This window comes from Anarrhichthys ocellatus, unplaced genomic scaffold (assembly GCF_004355925.1).
Source record: "Anarrhichthys ocellatus isolate YVR2014 unplaced genomic scaffold, GSC_Weel_1.0 scaffold10, whole genome shotgun sequence".
NCBI classification, from domain to species: Eukaryota; Metazoa; Chordata; class Actinopteri; order Perciformes; family Anarhichadidae; genus Anarrhichthys; species Anarrhichthys ocellatus.
The window spans coordinates 9,283,799-9,300,823 of NW_022280040.1; the positions used below are offsets into that span (position 1 = coordinate 9,283,799).

At 40.8% G+C, this 17,025-nt stretch overlaps 3 protein-coding genes across 10 annotated transcripts in view; 1 reads left to right on the forward strand and 2 right to left on the reverse strand.

Annotated features, from left to right (window-relative positions):
* Window positions 1-8,873, forward strand: part of dpp6a (dipeptidyl-peptidase 6a) — a 176,713-nt gene extending 167,840 nt beyond the window's left edge. For all 7 annotated transcript variants that reach the window (XM_031849967.1, XM_031849966.1, XM_031849968.1 and 4 more), the window contains 10 exons: window positions 810-881; window positions 2,397-2,504; window positions 2,687-2,756; window positions 3,503-3,697; window positions 4,241-4,295; window positions 5,257-5,356; window positions 6,063-6,121; window positions 6,225-6,297; window positions 6,393-6,466; window positions 6,899-8,873. In XM_031849967.1, coding sequence (XP_031705827.1) covers window positions 810-881; window positions 2,397-2,504; window positions 2,687-2,756; window positions 3,503-3,697; window positions 4,241-4,295; window positions 5,257-5,356; window positions 6,063-6,121; window positions 6,225-6,297; window positions 6,393-6,466; window positions 6,899-7,048 — 956 coding nt within the window. In that variant the 3' untranslated portion in view covers window positions 7,049-8,873. The remainder of the gene's footprint in view (window positions 1-809; window positions 882-2,396; window positions 2,505-2,686; window positions 2,757-3,502; window positions 3,698-4,240; window positions 4,296-5,256; window positions 5,357-6,062; window positions 6,122-6,224; window positions 6,298-6,392; window positions 6,467-6,898) is intronic.
* Window positions 8,531-12,894, reverse strand: LOC116384910 (gamma-glutamyl hydrolase-like). 2 transcript variants are annotated; one of them, XM_031849971.1, is made up of 14 exons: window positions 12,770-12,894; window positions 12,532-12,636; window positions 12,233-12,354; window positions 12,018-12,046; window positions 11,644-11,874; window positions 11,513-11,539; window positions 11,228-11,342; window positions 11,057-11,107; window positions 10,483-10,567; window positions 10,267-10,405; window positions 10,065-10,171; window positions 9,872-9,962; window positions 9,642-9,776; window positions 8,531-9,542 (listed from the first exon to the last, which is right to left on the reverse strand). In XM_031849971.1, exons 1-14 carry the CDS (start codon window positions 12,857-12,859, stop codon window positions 9,424-9,426), a joined length of 1,446 nt encoding a protein of 481 aa, XP_031705831.1. In that variant the 5' UTR covers window positions 12,860-12,894; the 3' UTR covers window positions 8,531-9,423. The 2 variants fall into 2 exon arrangements, with proteins under 2 accessions (XP_031705831.1, XP_031705830.1); XM_031849970.1 differs by having other exon boundaries at window positions 11,976-12,046.
* Window positions 12,895-13,832: 938 nt separating this feature from the next.
* On the reverse strand, window positions 13,833-16,877 carry ggh (gamma-glutamyl hydrolase (conjugase, folylpolygammaglutamyl hydrolase)). The gene is made up of 9 exons (XM_031849972.1): window positions 16,765-16,877; window positions 16,099-16,207; window positions 15,759-15,809; window positions 15,335-15,419; window positions 15,115-15,253; window positions 14,624-14,731; window positions 14,322-14,411; window positions 14,079-14,213; window positions 13,833-13,981 (listed from the first exon to the last, which is right to left on the reverse strand). The coding sequence occupies exons 1-9, from the start codon at window positions 16,841-16,843 to the stop codon at window positions 13,833-13,835; spliced, it is 945 nt and encodes a 314-aa protein (XP_031705832.1). The 5' UTR covers window positions 16,844-16,877.
* Between the last annotated feature and the right edge of the window lie 148 nt (window positions 16,878-17,025).

Genomic DNA, 17,025 nt, shown 5'->3' on the forward strand with positions numbered 1-17,025 from the left:
TCTGTATATGCCATGCTGGCCATGACAATAGCAAAAGAACAGGCAAAGAGCTTTTTAAGATCAGAAAGTCGTCACACTGCTGTAGAAACAAAGCAATTCATGTTTCTTTGATTTCAGTCTGACTCAAAGCTTCAATATTTAATCACTGATCCAACAACTTTTGTGTCAGTCACCTCTGAACCGTAGAAAGTGATCGCCACTGAAGTGAGATCAAACAGGGAAAGGACCACAATGCCATCAAACACTCCCTGCACACCCCATAAGTCACTGATAGCCGATTGTCCTGCATCTCATACATTTATAATCCACCCCTCTCCTCACAGCCTGCCTCCAAGAATTGATGTGATGAAGGCTATGATATGATTACCACGAGGAGAGAGAGTGGGAGGACGAAACAAAGGGATGTGAGCGGTCAGCCGCTGCGCTTTCCACCAGACGCAACCACAATGTTCCTGCACTGTGTTCCCAATTTTCTAAGTGCATCAATCACTTCATTTGCTGTCCCTACTCCCTCCAATTTGAGGTCGTACGGCTTTAGCATGAAGAACTTTTCCCCTGTTGGTGGCCTAGTTATGGAAAAGCTACTTGAGCCACTGCATTACATAAATCAAATGAGGACAGATTTGCCTCTTTTACTGACGGACAAAAGATCTGGGATGTCTCTCTGGCTTTTACTGCAGTCACTGGAGCAGACTTATTTTATTGACGATGAACACGGACTTTGCTCTTGCCACAAACAACATCTTAATGCAGCATTGTACCTGTAACGTCTTTGAAACGATGATGAAACTTTCTGATTTCCTCCTCAGGACGGGACATCCCATTCGTAGCCGTCTACAAGACACAGAGAGACGTGGAGAGTGAGACGCAAGACAGGGAGAGTGAGTATTTACGCTGAGTGAATCATTTACTGTGGACTGTGGATTATGCTAAAGACATCGCGAGTGACCCTGTACGCAGTAGCATTAACAGCTACATTGAAAATGACCTTGTCGAAAAGTGTTTTTCCGTTGCAGTGCAGAATGACCACCTGTGCGCTGCTGGTCTACAAGCCGAGTTCAGCGTGATGGCAGTAATCACATTACTCCCCGCGATGGATGTCCTCATTAAATTATGACCTGCCCAACGTCAATATCAGCATACTTTAATTTGATTACTACGGGGCGCATGTGTGTGTCAGTCTGTGTTTTATCAATATGATGTCCCTGCCCTGATTATGTTAAAAGACCTCTTGATGTTATTACCGTAGATTATTTCATGGTGTCAGCTGTTAAACGGTGCTTTTGTAAGAGCAGTAAGGCTTTTCTTCGCTGCCGGATCTAAAATTGTATTGACAGTTAGATGATTGACGCTCATTAAGTGTCGCATAGCAATGCAATCAGGATACCATGATTATTAACAAGGCCAAGAGTCTACAGCCATGTTGGCAGCTCTGGTAGTCTGTTAGTGATGGGAATTACTGTTCTTTGAAAAGAGACAGATCTTATGGTTCCTTTCCGTTTGATAGCACTTTTCAGTCAACGCTGACTTTTGGTTTCACACAGGACTCGAACTGTGGTCTCCTGGGTGTAAGTCCTGTGTTTGTTTCTCTGCATACATACAGAAACACACTGGTTTGGCTTCAGTCAATATTTCAGACGGAGCTCTTTTTCTTCTTCTGCTGCCTCTCAGAAGGTTTAATTGAAGTTCCATCATCCTGTCAGTTTGTCAGTACAGGCAGCCGTGTGTGGATTCCCGTCCTGGATGCTGCCTTTGGACCATTTACACCAATCCTAAAATACAATGTTCGCTGCATGCCCTTTGACTCCAGCAGTCATGGCAAGCGAGGGTGATACGTTAGTGGTGCATAAACCAGCTGTAGCTGTTGGATAAGTACAGCTGGTTCCCTCTTCAGGACAACCTTTTGACGCATGGAGTTTGCCATGAGCGAATCCAGGTCACAGTTTCAGCTGCAGTCGTGCCGTCTATTTCTTCTCTGGTTTTGTGTTTTTTTGGAGTTCATGCTAAACGTTTTGGAGGACAAGAGGCTCTGATGGATTTGCTTTCTCGTATGAATATCAATGCACAGCTCCAATCATTATTCTACACCATCAAAAATGAATAATTTATGGGAAACCCATTAACTATAGAAACTGCTTATAGGTGGTCCTTGGTATATATATATATATATATATATGGAAACACAGTCATGCTAATAATGAAAGTGATTTTTATTTAACTACAAGCTGATTAAATTTTAGTTAAAATTTTCTGACGTGAGTGTATTTTAACATAACTTGTTTGTTAGTTTTCAGAACTCTGACTTGGACTTGAAGCTCCGGCCAAACATGTCCAAACATAGATAGAGTAAACTTTGTTAACTGCAGTCTCATTGGTTATTCGTGTGCTGTCCACAGGCATCGCAGAAGTGCATAAACTGGAGAGCAATGAGAACCTGAGGCTGATCCTGGACTCCATGCAGATGCCCACCGTGGAGTACAAGGAGATCAACAAGGATGACTACAGTATGTATCATGTGTCAGAGTCACATTGATGGACAGGTTATGTGTATACAATAATATATACCTTATGTATATAAGGTTCAAAATATATGTTAGAGTTTCTCAATGAAAGGGGGCTCGTTGAATTGATTGTGTAGATTACTGTGTTGCGTTTCGGATCAAACTTATTTGTATCTGCATCACAGCCTTGTCAATGCAGATCCTCAAACCCGCCGGCTTCGTGGACACAGCACACTACCCGCTGCTCCTGCTCGTGTAAGTATGAGCACATGTTTTCACACACATTTCTATACAGTACATTTGGTGCACACACACCTCTGCAGAGAAAAAGTGTGTTTCCATTTGCAGTGCAGACTCGTCAGTGGAGACTTCCTGGAGTTTTAATCCGGCATATTCATTTTAATAATCACTGCATTGTCCTCTACTCGAGCTGGATAATAACTACACTGTGAATGAGGAAACTTACCCCCCCCCCCTTACTTCCATTTGCGTTTCTTTCCTCGGGCCTTTACCCGTCAAATCTAAGATTTTCAAGAATTTGGCCCTTTGTGCTCTGCCTGCCTCTCAATTGTCGCTCAACTTAAGCACCAACGCATCTCGAATAATCAGATAATAAGCAGAGGGTATCTGCAATATTAACAACTATTAAAAGATACCACATTTCACCTTTTTGGAACAAGTTATGTCTGCTGCAAGTTCGGCTTTCTTTCATCCTCTCACTGTCACTTTGTACTGCTGATGTTGCAGTTCTTTCCCTGCACAATAGAGCTCACTGCCAGCTACCCACAGTAAATAGTACTGACCCCAAAAATATGAAATATGATTGAAAAGCATCTTTCAGACAAATGCTGTGTACCCACAGGGTCCCAAACTGACACAAGCTCATACATTCTATGCAACGTTTGTGTTGATAATGTGATATAATTGGAGGAAATCATTGCTTTGCATCGAGCAGTCTTGACTTCACTGATCTGTTTGCCTGTGTTTGTTTGTGTGTGCAGCGATGGGACACCTGGTGGTCAGATGGTGGCAGAGCAGTTCCACATGGACTGGGCCACAGTGCTGGTGAGCAGCTTCGGCGCTATCGTGGTGCGCTGTGACGGACGAGGCAGCGGCTTCCAGGGTACCAACCTGCTGCACCGGATCCAGAAGAAACTGGGGGTGTACGAGGAAGAGGATCAGAGGGAAGCACTCAAGTATGTCATATTTTCAAAGTGTCTCATTAGAGATTTAACAGACATCAGAGTCAAATGCAATAAATAGCTACTTGGGCGCCAGAATTCACTATTATGTGACAGTTAAACGATGCTTTCCAACACCACTGACATGCACCGACATTACACTATTCCCTACGGCTTATGAAACAGTATCTGTGTGTTACATGAAGCCACATCGATTCCCCAAATGGAGTATCTCAATCAGAATGAATTGTTCCATTTGGAGATAAATTAAAATCAGTTTAAAACAAGTTATTCAAACTATAAATTGCTATTCAACAAATCTAAGTATGTCATGCAAATGTTTTTTTTACACTTGTTTTTAAGAATGTATCTCTTTTATTTTTAGCATTTAGATGTTGAAGCAGTAGTTGTTATAGTAGTATTATAATCAAAAGTCCCTTGTAAAGTTGTGAAAACATGTTGTAAGCTACAGTTGCTATGCTGACACAGTGTATACAAAAGTCAAAATTGAAATGTTCTTTCCAACTAGAACCGATTTTTTTTTTTTATCTCTTGCAGTTTTATTTTGAAAGAGTCCTACGTTGACAAAACCAGAGTTGGAGCTTTTGGGAAGGTAAGAACAGTCTCTGTGTGTACCTGGAAGCACCATGCATGTCTTTGTACCAGTAACAGTGGCAGTAAAGTTCAACTTTCTCATTTTACGGCTTCACGGTACATAAAGACATGTTTCTGAAAACATTTGAAGCGAGAAATAGGCAAATACAGTGACAGAATCTTGATTGGTATTTGATCAGCGCTGCCTAGATTAACAGAGCTTCACTAGCAGTGTTAGAGGCTCTGATTGGTTGTTTTCTTTCGGACGCAACGAAATCTTCCAAATGCCATTAGGAGCACTGAGAGGAGGCAGAGAGACCTGATTATCAGTCTCATGTACTGCTGTCTGGATATTGTGACAATTTGAGCAAATGTGACAAAAAGTGTTTTTTATTTATGTTACCAACTGTATAGCTATAATGTGCATGTTGCATTTTACGGCTGTAGATGTTTAAGGTTGTGCTCATTTGAACTACTTGATAAACTGTTTGATAGTTAATATACAGCAAGGCATCGTATTCTATATATTTATAGCTTCCCTGTCCCGTGAGAACACCTTATTTCTAAAAAGTCTTTTTATGAGTTCAGAGGAACAGCCCTGTGTTCAGCTCTGCATTCTACATCTGATCCAAGAGGCTGTCTCAATAGTTCATTCAGCTTAAGAAGTAGGAGGATTTGAACCCCTAAAGAAGCACTTCGTCCTTCAGCTCATCACAAACATTCAAACACAACACATGTGGAGATACCTGGTTTTCACTGGACAGGAAGGGGATGACAAATTGTAATCTGAAAAGTAACTGTGAGACAAATGCACTCGAGTATGAAGCACAATGGCCTCTGCGGTCCAGAGGAATATAAGTATAAAGTGGCAAAATTGAGGAACAAATACCCCAAATGTTGTACTTAAGTACAGTAATTAAATAAATGCACTTAGATACGTTCCACAAGTGGTGATAACGTGCACGTTGGTTGTACCTCAGGTGTATGGAGGCTATGTGACCAGCCTGTTGGTCAGTGGCGTGGAATCCTCTGTGAAGTGTGGCGCTGTTCTCTCACCCATCACCGACTTTGAACTATACGGTAAGCTGTTTGTTTGCAGAGAATCTGAATACTAGCTTTCTAAAAGCTATAGTCTGTGTGTATGTATTGAAAGGGAAAAAGAGATTGCAAATCTATCCCCTTTAGCGCTGCAACTGGGAGTTATTTCCATGACAATTTTATACATGTGTGTACACGTGTGTGGGGAAAAAAAGAGCTTGTTTCGCCTTCTCAGTGTGATGCTGCAAGATACACCTTGAACCCAATCACAACAGTGCCAGACAAAGTTAACTACACCAGCCTCACCTCGGCTACCAAAGGAATGAAATGTGTGAAATGCAGAATTGTGTGTATCGAGAGAGTGACGGAGAAAGAGAGAGACGGTGCTCTTGTGTCGGGCACAGAGTCGGGGAAACTGCAAATTAAGGAGGAGCGTCACGGTGGGAGTGATTTCACATCTATTTGATTTCTCTCGCTTTGCCCGAGGGGGAAGAGACGTGCCATGACACTGTATAAGTTTGGAATTGCAATTGAAGACGTGCTGCAAACGCTTTGATACTAAAGAATATGGAGATGAGTGAATATATTTGAATATGGAGAAAAACCTGGAAACGTGTACTTTTTGTCCTTCAAAATGGCCCGAAGAACAAGACAGAAATGACTCATCAGTCTTGTTATTCATGTGAAGTTTTGATTTGATTTTTTATGTCAAAGCAAAGTATTAATCAAAGCCATATTTCCCTTGTAGCATCTGCGTTTTCAGAAAGATACCTTGGGCTGCCTAAACCTGATCCAAGGGCATACACGGTACGATTTGATTGCAATTGTTATGTTTCAAATTCCAGTTGTGATATTTACTCTAACATCTCTTCCGGTCTAATTTGTTGCTGTGTGTCTCATCACTCCTCAGATGGCAAATTTAGCACACAGAGCATCTCAGTTCATGGATAAGAAGTTCCTTATTATTCATCCAACAGCTGATGGTAGGTCAAGGATGTTCAAAAACATACATCTAGTAATTTTGTTGAAGCAAAGAGATATTTGACATGTCGACGTGTATCTCATTACGTTTTCCCAGAAAAGGTCCATTTCCAACATACAGCGAAATTCATCGCCCAGCTCATCAATGAGAAGGCCAACTATACCTTACAGGTATGTGGATTTTCTTTCACTCCGTTGTAATTACTACTGCTGCTGATCCAATTTCTCTGCCTGGTTCAGTTATTCTCCAACCTCCGGGAGCTCTGTGATCCAGCGGGGATCCACCAGCAGGCAGAGGATTAGCCCTCACAATGCCTTCATTCCACATAATGAGATTATGAGACCTTCTTGGGCCTCTTGCATTAACACCGGGACTAATCCAATTAGGATACAATGTTCTGCTGCAGAGTGTTCATCGGAGCTTATTAGTGACCGAAGGATGGGTTACTGTGCACACATGCTTTAACCTGGTTTCTCTTTGCTTTACTCGGCTTTAGGTCAACCCATGTAGACATGATGACTCAGTTAGAATATCTTAGTTAAACTAATAGAAATCTAGTGTGAGTCCCATACAGTCTCAGTCACCTGTTCTTTGTGTCCCAGATCTACCCAGATGAAGGTCACTTCATTCACAGTGAAGCAACCAGGCAACACCTCAGCCAGTCCCTGGTGAACTTCTTCGAGGAATGCTTCAGGCTACCAGAACGAGTGTTTGAGGAGGCCCTGGAGGAGGAGAGCGAAGAAGAGGGTTAGCTTGGCCCCCTGAGGCTTGTGTGCCCTACATCCTTCCCACCCATACGTTCGCCTTCCTAACCTCCATCCTGTCCCGTGCCCAAGCACAACACTGACATACAGTTGTACAAAATGTGCAACTCTCGTCTGTTCTTGCTCAATTTGCATTTGGACTCCCCGTGTCGGCATGCTGAACCTGAGACTGGCTTTGCAGCAGACGACGGATCTAGTCCTACATCCATCTTTCACACCTTCTGCCCAGAGTTCAAATCCAACAGCCCTCCAGAGAGCCAACAAAGACTGGTGACCTGACGTGATGTTGTGGAGTATTCTGATTGATTTAACAGGGAGCAGTCTCCTTCACAGCCAGATGGACCAGCTCCTTAAAAAGCAGAGACAAAGCATCAGCTTTCACACAAACTTCCAAGCTGTGAGGAGAAGGAACACCTTATAACACATAACTCATGGGCTTGTATATCAATGAAAATCAGACGCCTGGTGAAGAACACTGGTCGACAGTGTTCGCGATGGTTGTCTGAAATTGTGCCGATACAGGAAATGTTACTATTTTTAAAGTTGTGAAGAACCTTCATGTTGGACTGTGGTTGTGTCTATTGTTCTTACAGTATGTAAAATAGCACACAAACATTCACTCGGCAATTATGGACATATTTTCTTTTGGTATTCATGTTTTTTCCCGATGTTCATCTCGTAGCCTACATTTCTGTATATCAGCGATGCTCACAGAATTCACTTACTTAGACTAAATGCGCCATGGGTTCCTTAATGATCATTCGAGACAGTTTTATTGTGACGTTCCAGTTTTATCAAATGTTTGTCAAAGAACAAAAGCATTAACTTGTTTTAGTCACTGTGCCTTACTTTGTCAGAAAAAATCCTGCAGCTGCTAACAAACGAGGCCAATTTTGTAGGAATTGTTTGATTTTGGGAAATAAACTTAATAGCTTAGCTTCTTATTGAGAAATTTGGTTCCACTCTCATATTGGGTCATTAAATATGAAGCTAGCTTAGCCTAGCATAAAGACTGGAAGCAAGGGGAAACAGCTAGCCTGGCTCTGTCCACTAGCCAGGGTAGTTGCTTCCCCCGCTACTAGTTTTTATGTTCAATGTTTTTATCAAAGCCGAAGCAAGAAAGCAAATAAGCATAATTCCCAAAATAGCAGCTGTTATAAATATATAGCTTGAAAAAGATTATTATTTTGAAAAAAGTAGCTTTGCTACTTTCAACAGCTAATACTTGATTGGGAAGCTGTAGGGAGTTTGAGGTTTCATAGAACAATATCCTGGAAATATGCCCAACGATGACTACGCTAAAATGTACAGAATCTGCATGCATCATGTTTAAGGTGAAGAAAGTAGGTGAAGAAAACGCTGTGTCATTTAAATCAGCAAATACATTATTCAAAGTTGAAGGCAAGAAGCTATTAGGATTAGTGTTACACCCTGCAAAATTATGCACTTGTATATAAGGGGGAAACATTTTTAAATGAAGTAATGCAAACATGGCATACGAAATAATGAATTCTTGAGGCACATGTGTCATTTTATTTTTTATTATTTGAATGACCATTTGTATTACGTTTCAGTGCATGTTAAGAGGTTATTTGCAGCACTATCCCTGATAGCTCAGCTCCACGTGGTCATTTTGACATCTTGAATGTTCCTTACTGGATTGCATAAATTACATTTCCAGTAGTATTGTGATTGAGATCCCAGTCTCGTCAGCTTGATGTGTAAATGTTATTCAGATATCATTTTATTCTAAATAGAAAAAAGAAACAATATGTGTCGAGTGTTATTTGTGCATAAAGCATTTTGGAAGTTACATTTGACTCTTCATTTCTGTTCACCTGTTGCTTTCCTAGATTTTAGAATTTAACGAAGGTTACAATGTTGTAACCCTGTAACACAGGCGGAGCCCTCTACTGGACTATGTGGGTAATACTCTTCTCCAATCATTCTCCCACTGAAAATGTGCATGAGCGTAGGCACATCCTGATTGCAGGAGAGTATTACCCATAGAGTCCAGTAGGGGGCGGATCCTGTGCGAGTTAGAAGTGCCCCTTTATGAATGCAAATGACATCGACTTTTCTTGCAGTGGTTAAGAACTTTTTCAAGATATAACATGCACTAAAAGCAAGCGCTGCCGGCCCGGCTATGTCAACAAAGCAAGGAGAAGCTTGCTAACAACACAAACGGAGGAAGAGCGACTTCATTCTCTGCTCAGATCCACTATATATTTACCAAATAGTTGTTTGCTGCTATATTATTGCTTTGAATGTCATACATTGTTCCTTCAAGAAATTATATATTTTTTTCAATTGGTAACTGTAATCAGCTGTTGGAAAAGGAAAAGGTACTCTGCAAACAAACATCAGAAATAATAGATTTGTTCAAAGACCCTATCGGGCGCAGCGTAAACAGGATTGTAGTTGTATATCAGCGCTTTGCTCTCCTCCTCCTCGGATCCAAATCTGTGAAAGTTCTTCCTGGCTGTAAGGAGAGAAAATAAGATTTACGAATCACAAAGGCTCCATCGTGCAGCTAGTGACTATTTAATTCAAGGAACAACAAAAATGGCTGTGTTCATACCTTCACTGACAAAGAATTCAGCCATGTAGAAGGTGGTCTTTACTGCTGATGGAGAGTGTGGAATGTAAGGCTTCCCCCATTCGAATGCGTTTTTCTCCGGATGCCACTGCGTCCCATAAATTGGGTAATCATATGCTGCCGAGAGGTAAGGGAAGAGATAGTACTGATAAACATAAAAGTTACTTCCAGTGCTATATTGCTGTAAACCTGTGACGCTGCATTGGAACTACCTTCCACCGTTGACACAAACTCTGTTGTTCCATCTGTGTTTGTGGAGAGAACTTTGTAAAAGCTGTTCAGCTCCTCGTTTGTGTTATGAGTCTGAAAGAGACGATGCACCCGATCAAACGACACTATTTTCTATGATCTTAGATCATGTTTTGGCACTCTTTATGTTTTCTCATCATAATAGTAATGACGTACCAACAGTGACAAACTCCACCTGTGAAAGTTTGCTGTCAGCGGCTCAGAAGCCAGATCTGCAATGAGCTCGTCTGGGAAGCCTTTAAATATCCTGCTGTCTTTGGCTCCTGGAAATGGGTCATAACAATATCATTAATAACAAAGCTGGGGTTTTTTCAAAGAAATTATACAAAATTATATAATCAACACTACACTCCCATACTATTAATGAAGTTCAGAGGTAACGGCACATCACTTGTGTTGGTAAGTGACAGTAAGTTCTTTCCACTCGTCAAAACGGTCAGCTGCTCGTATCCAAGACAGGTGCCCCACACCGGGAAATAGTCGCCTCCCTTGTTTGCCTGAAACATCGCACACAGTCTGCAAATGAATCCTGCGTCAACACACTGAAACCTAGTTGATCATATTTTACACTTACCTCAATAGCAAGTTCATAAAAGATTTTTGCCGCTCTTTCATAACCAGATGACGTGATGCTGGCACTTCCACCCGGGTAAAGGATCCTGATGACAAAGACAAAAAGTGTTCTGTATCTTTTTTTGGAAAAAATACATATCGGGGGTGGACAAAATAATAGAAAATGTCCACAGGCCCTTGGAGGTGGTGATTGAACTCCGTGACATGTTTTAAGGTTAATGTCGCTTTGTGAGTTTCCACGTTATAAAACTGTTTGCATGTGATGCCCAACATACTCAGCTGGTGCTTACTAGATAGCTTCTTTGTACATCTGTGTGTAGATGTGTACATTAAGAAAAATAACTATACTTTTTAGGATATTTGCTTCATAATAATTGCCTTAAAAATGTATATTATATTAAACTCAATCTCAGCAAAAGCTGACCAACTAAAGTTAATCGTTATCTTTTCTGAAACATGGGCTCTGTGAACCTGTCTTGTCAAAAGGCATTTATAAAAAACACAAATGTATCTCATTATTAATTTTGAAACAAATCTACATCATAGAGGCTGTGAACATATTATAACCCATTTACCCGTTAATGGAGTTGAACAGTTTCTTATACTCCTCCAGTGTCTGGTTAATCCTGTAGGAATAGAAGGGGGAGGTTAAAGGTTAAAGGTGTTAGTTCAAGAACGCTGTTGTTGCAAAAAGCTCTCATGTACTAAAGGAATGACAGCTAAGGAAATGTTTGATGATAACTCACATGACAGGCACAACCCTCGCTCCTGCTGACTCCAGGAACTTGACATAAGAGGCGGCAATGTAAGCCGTTTGATTTGGTTTGGTTGTAGGGGAACTAACTTCTTGAGCCAGTACTCCTATTGAGAGGAAAATAGGTATAACCAGGTATACAGTAGGTAGTAACGACACTTCTGTTCGCATGCTTTTACTTTTGAAAACTAAAACAACAATAATACAGTCAGTTGGAAGCTTTAGCCTATGTCAAAATGCAAGGTAAGCCATATTTAATTTAAGTTAATAAACTTACCAATGATGGGTCTGTCATTCCTCTTGCCTGAAGAATAAAACAGCAGACACGTTGAATCACTGCCCATAATGCCGTCTGGTATATTGCACACAGGTATTTAGCACTTTATTCCCCTTTTTTTCATATCGTACCTTTGGTCCGTTCACATCCAGACTGATCACTGACTGTAAGGCGGTTTATGTTTACACCAGCAGAAGCCAGCTTATTACGTAACCGGCTAATGACATCCTCAGTCAAAACCTGAGTGCGAGCCAGGATGCAGGCGAAGTCAACGTGGAAAAGGAAGTGGTCGGTACAAGAGTACACCAGAGAATATGACTGGTAGTCTGTGGAGAGTACCCAGTAGGGACCATCTGGAACACCTGGACACAGATATGGTATGAAATAAATCCATGTAATGTATTCTGTATTGCATTATGAATATTAAAAACTAGTTTAAAACTATCTTTAAAGAAGTTGACACCCAGAATAGCAGGTTGAGACGAGTTTTTAACTCTGGCCACACCCTCAATTGTATTTCTCTTCCCATTAGACCTGTGCAGAGAAGAGTGGGAGAAAAGTATGACTAATGTAAATAAGGGTTTCACTTGAATGATACAAGAAATCCAAATCCATGCACACTTGGCAGAGTGAATGAACAGACGAATGTAGGCAACCTTTAGCCAAATGTTGGAAAACATTAGTTTTTAACTGAGAGAGCAGAGGCAGTTCAATCCTTACATCAGCTCTGCATTGTGAACTTTGACCGAACCATCAGCGAGCATACTGTATGTAGCTTGATTACATGTTCCTCTTTCAAACACAGCTGGGAACTTCTCGATTTCATACCAGGTTCCCAAATACTAAAAAGGAGAAAAGCACAACGGTTGTTAATCAGCAGCTGTGTTTTCGTGACATCTCCTTCAATAAGACACTGTTTATATTAACTAAATACTCAAAATGGAAAGAATGGCAGCACTTCATAAATTACTAATGTGAAAAATTATTACCTAATTGAGGTAAGTTAACAGTATTTTTACCTTCATAACATCGAAATCCTCTTGAACAGAAGGACGGCGACATTTGCCAGGGTGGAAAGACTGAGCGTCAGCTGCCGCAGCGGTCAGGAGGAGAACGAGCAGGACCTTCACATTAAAGTTAGAGTAGTTCATGTGCTTAACTACGGTCCAGTGTCAGAGTAAGAGTGCAATAGCAGGCCACCCAATGACAGTGGATTGATTTAGCATGTTACAAATGATGGAAAAATGCTTACAGTACCTGGTATGCCTTCATGTCCAAGTGGGGAAAAGACTCACAAAAGATGTTCTGATAAAGTAAAAGCACACCACCCTGCTCTACTACAATCATGTACTCCAACGTATCAGTGTGGGACAAACTGAACTGCGAGGGTTTTGTTTTAGAAGTGTGTCGTTTTCATGCCCTTTGGAAGGAAAACATGTTTCAAGATCTGTTTACAAAACCTTTACCCTTTGGCCGTTGCTCCTTCACAGATAATAGCAGCTACCATGGATTCAAACTGCCGTCCAACTGTCCAAATGTTATCATTTTACTCTAAAAAGAAACACTATTCCCTGCGTGTTATATTCAGTGTTCCTATTGTGAATTTCAAAGCTGATAATTGATTTTCACTGCATTAAGTTGTAACATGTTAAATTGTCTATTTACAAGTCTAGCAGACACACGGTAACATTATCAATCATTTGGAGTCATGTTTCTGGTCAACCATGAAATACTAATGACTTTCTTTTCAGCTCTGTTTTGGTCCCCGAGAGAAATATTCTGGCTACTAAAGGAGCTAAATGATCCACTATGTTCACTAGCTTGGTTGTTTTTCTCATTTAAGTTTTTATTTGTCAAACCACACCAACATCATACACAGATACAAAAACTAGACCCGTCAGACAGCAAACAAACTAACAAAGAACAAACAAAACAACAAAAAAGACAAATAACCATGAAAATAATAAAACAGAAAAAATACAAATGACATAAAATAAAAAGCTACATTGATCACTTAACTTAAAAAGGCAGCTACAAGAGCTTACTTCCATTTCACTACTTGTTTGGTTGAAGATTCAACAGATGGAGCGACATCGAATGATGTGAAAACATTCATGAGACGAGAGATTGAGACAGCAAGTAGGCTGTTAAAAATGATGCAAATTCAAAAGATGCCTTCCTGTATTTATAAGTGTTGTCGTTTTTTTTCTTGTGTAACAAATGGACTACAACTGCATTTTCTTGTGCAACCCTGTGTTGCATAATGACAATAAATGATCCTAGAATCCTTAAAAAGGAAAAGCCGCTCAGCAGACAATCATCAGAATAGATACATTTGCTCAAAGGGGCTTTGGGGCCGAGTGTGAACAGGCTTGTAGTTGTATATCAGCGCTTTTCTCTCCTCCTCCTCCTCCTCCTCCTCCTCCTCCTCCTCCTCCTCAGATCTGAATCTATGAAAGCTCTTTCTGGCTGTAAGGAGACACAAATGATTTACAGATCAATAAGGCTCTATGATGCAATTACTGACTCTGTAATTAGGGAACCATAAATAATGCTGTGTTCATACCTTCACTGACAAAGAATTCAGCCATGTAGAAGGTGGTCTTTACTGCTGATGGAGAGTGTGGAATGAAAGGATTCCGCCATTCGAATACATTTTTCTCCGGATGCCACTGCGTCCCATAAAATGGGTAATCATATGCTGCCGAGAGGTAAGGGAAGAGAAAGTACTCATTCACAAACAAAAGTTACCTCCGGAGTTCTTTTGCTTTAAACTTGTACTGATTAAGCGATACTGAATTGTACCTACCTTCAAACGTTGACACAAACTCTGTCGTTCCATCCGTATTCGTGGAGATAACTTTGTCAAACTTCTTCAGCTCCTCATTTGTGTTAATGAAAGAAACAGACAGAGGTTAGCGACAAAGCACCCGGTTCCACAGTGCCCGATTTTCCCTTTCACTGCTCTTTATGTTCTAAAAGGAATAAAGGCTCATAATTCACATTACTCCAGCAATGATGGGGTACCCGTGCTGTGGCTCCTGCACTCCACACTCATTATACTTGGTGTGTGGGTAATGTTTTCTCATTATAATAGCAGAGACTGACGTACCGACACTGCCAAACCAAACTTGTGAGAGTGTTCCGTCAGCGACTCAGAAGCCAGATCTTCCATGAGTTCAGCGGGGAAGCCTTTGAACAGTCTGCTGCCTTTGGTTTCTGCAAATGGGTCATAACAATATTATTTGTTGTTGATAACACGTTGCATTTGTCAACAAATACACAATTTCAGAACATATTTAAAGAGGTTGATATAAAGATGGTCCATTTTTAATGGTGGTTGATATGGAAACTGATGGAAGTAATAAACTAATGTTCATATTATACTGTGACTGTGTTAATATTACAACAACGCAAACGTGGCCTTTTAACCTATTCAGCTCATTTGCTAATCTAATTGTAATGTTTAAACCATGGATGAAAATAAATCATTTTTACATTTAGGCATTGTAAACAACTAGTTCTGGTCATTTTGGTAAAATAAACTAAGATTTTCAGACCTGAATGTAACTGTATTCATCAGTATAAAGACAAAGCGATACCATCAGTGAAGCTCAGAGGCAACGTCACACCACTCGTATTGGTATACGACAGCGTCGATTTTACACTTGTGAAATATAACAGCTGCTGAAATCCAAGACAGGTGCCCCACACAGGGAAATAGTCGCCCCTCTCGTTTGCCTGAAACATCACATACAGTCTGCAGCATAAATCCAGCACAAACGCACTGAAACCTAGAAACCTAATATTTTACACTTTTACCTCGACTGCGAGCTCATAAAAGATCTGTGCGGCTCTTTGGTACCTAGAGGAGATGATGCTGGCCCTTCCTCCTGGGAAAAGGATCCTGTTAACAACAACGGAGTCATGACTCAAAGAAAGAAATCATACAGGGGGGGTGGACAATATAACAGAAACACCTTAGCATTTAAAAATGCTTGAAAAAAAACTGCCATAATGTCCATACGGTTAAAATACTGAGCATTTAATGGCCTTATATGGTTTCTGCTGTTTAGTCCACCACTGTACATTTGTACTTTTCTGACACATACCGAGCAGTCAGCAGATTCCTGAAATGTGGTCATTTATAAAAGACCACATACATATATCGCATCATTATTCATTCTGGAACACACTTCCGCCATCTTTGACAGCTGAATCGGTGACTATGTTGTAGCACGTTTACCCGTTTATGGAGTTGAACAGTCTCTTGTACTCCTCCAGTGTCTGACTAAGCCTGGAGACATAAAAAGAGGAGGTTAAAAGTTTCAGTTCAAGAACTGCTGCATAAACAGCCTGCTGTGTTCGCAACCAAACGCGAAGAAAATCTATTGTATAAAGTTGAGTCACGATTATGCCAATTTAGACAAGGCGACTGGTCAGCTCTCCATAGAAATGAATGAGATCTGTCAACACCGGATTTGGTGCATCACCGGCTTTGCGTTTGGTGTGATCACAGCATCGGGATATTAACTGGAGGCTCCTGTACTGGGGGAATGACAGCAGATAGTTGGATGATAACTCACATGACAGGCACAACCCTCGCTCCTCCCGACTCCAGGAACTTGACATAAGAGGCGGCAATGTAAGCCGTTTGATTTGGTTTAGGGGAAAGAATTTCTTGAGCCAGTATTCCTTTTGAAAGAAAAACACAACCAGTTAGGTCTGTAGCCTAAGCAAAGAGTCACTTTCTAACCTTAAACAATGATAATAAGGGCAACTGCCTTTGCCTGGGGGCCACTTCTACAAAACGGTATGAGGCCAGGGGCCAGTTAATAAACAAACATTATTGTGCATTATTGAAATTAAAAGTAAAATTGTCAATTAAATTATTATCATTGTGAATTAGAAAAGGGTGAGCGGGCCATTGAGAATCACATAGACTGTTTTACAGAAGCTATGGTAGCACATTGGATTTAAATAGAAAAAAAGTGTTTTTTTCTATTGTGATGCAATGCGCATGCACGTTACACACAAATGGAAGTGCACATGCTAATCTATCCCTGGGAGTTAGGAGTTGGAGGCTGCAGCCGAGAGTTCAACTGTGTGTACAAATGCCAAAGAAGCACCGGTTTGTAAGGTCAGCCATGGGTTTTTTTTTTTTACTTTGGTGTCGTGCACCTGGGACTTGAGTCGACTCACCTGAGACTATCCCGACATCCGGGTTGTGTTGCAGTGAATAACGTGTACACTTACCGATAACGGGCTGTCATTTCGCTTGGCTGAAGAATAAAACAGACACGCGAGAGAAACGCAAAAGAATAACAACATTGTTTGTTTGTAGAAGTAGCACCTGAGCACGCAGGTAGCCTGTCTCCATTCAAACTGTTACAGGGTTGATTACATCACTTCCGGGCTGCTTCATTCAAAATAAAAGCTTTCCATTTGGCGCCAACTCCCTAGATTATATATATATTTCGTTTTTCCAGAAATACACGGATAATTAACCACCG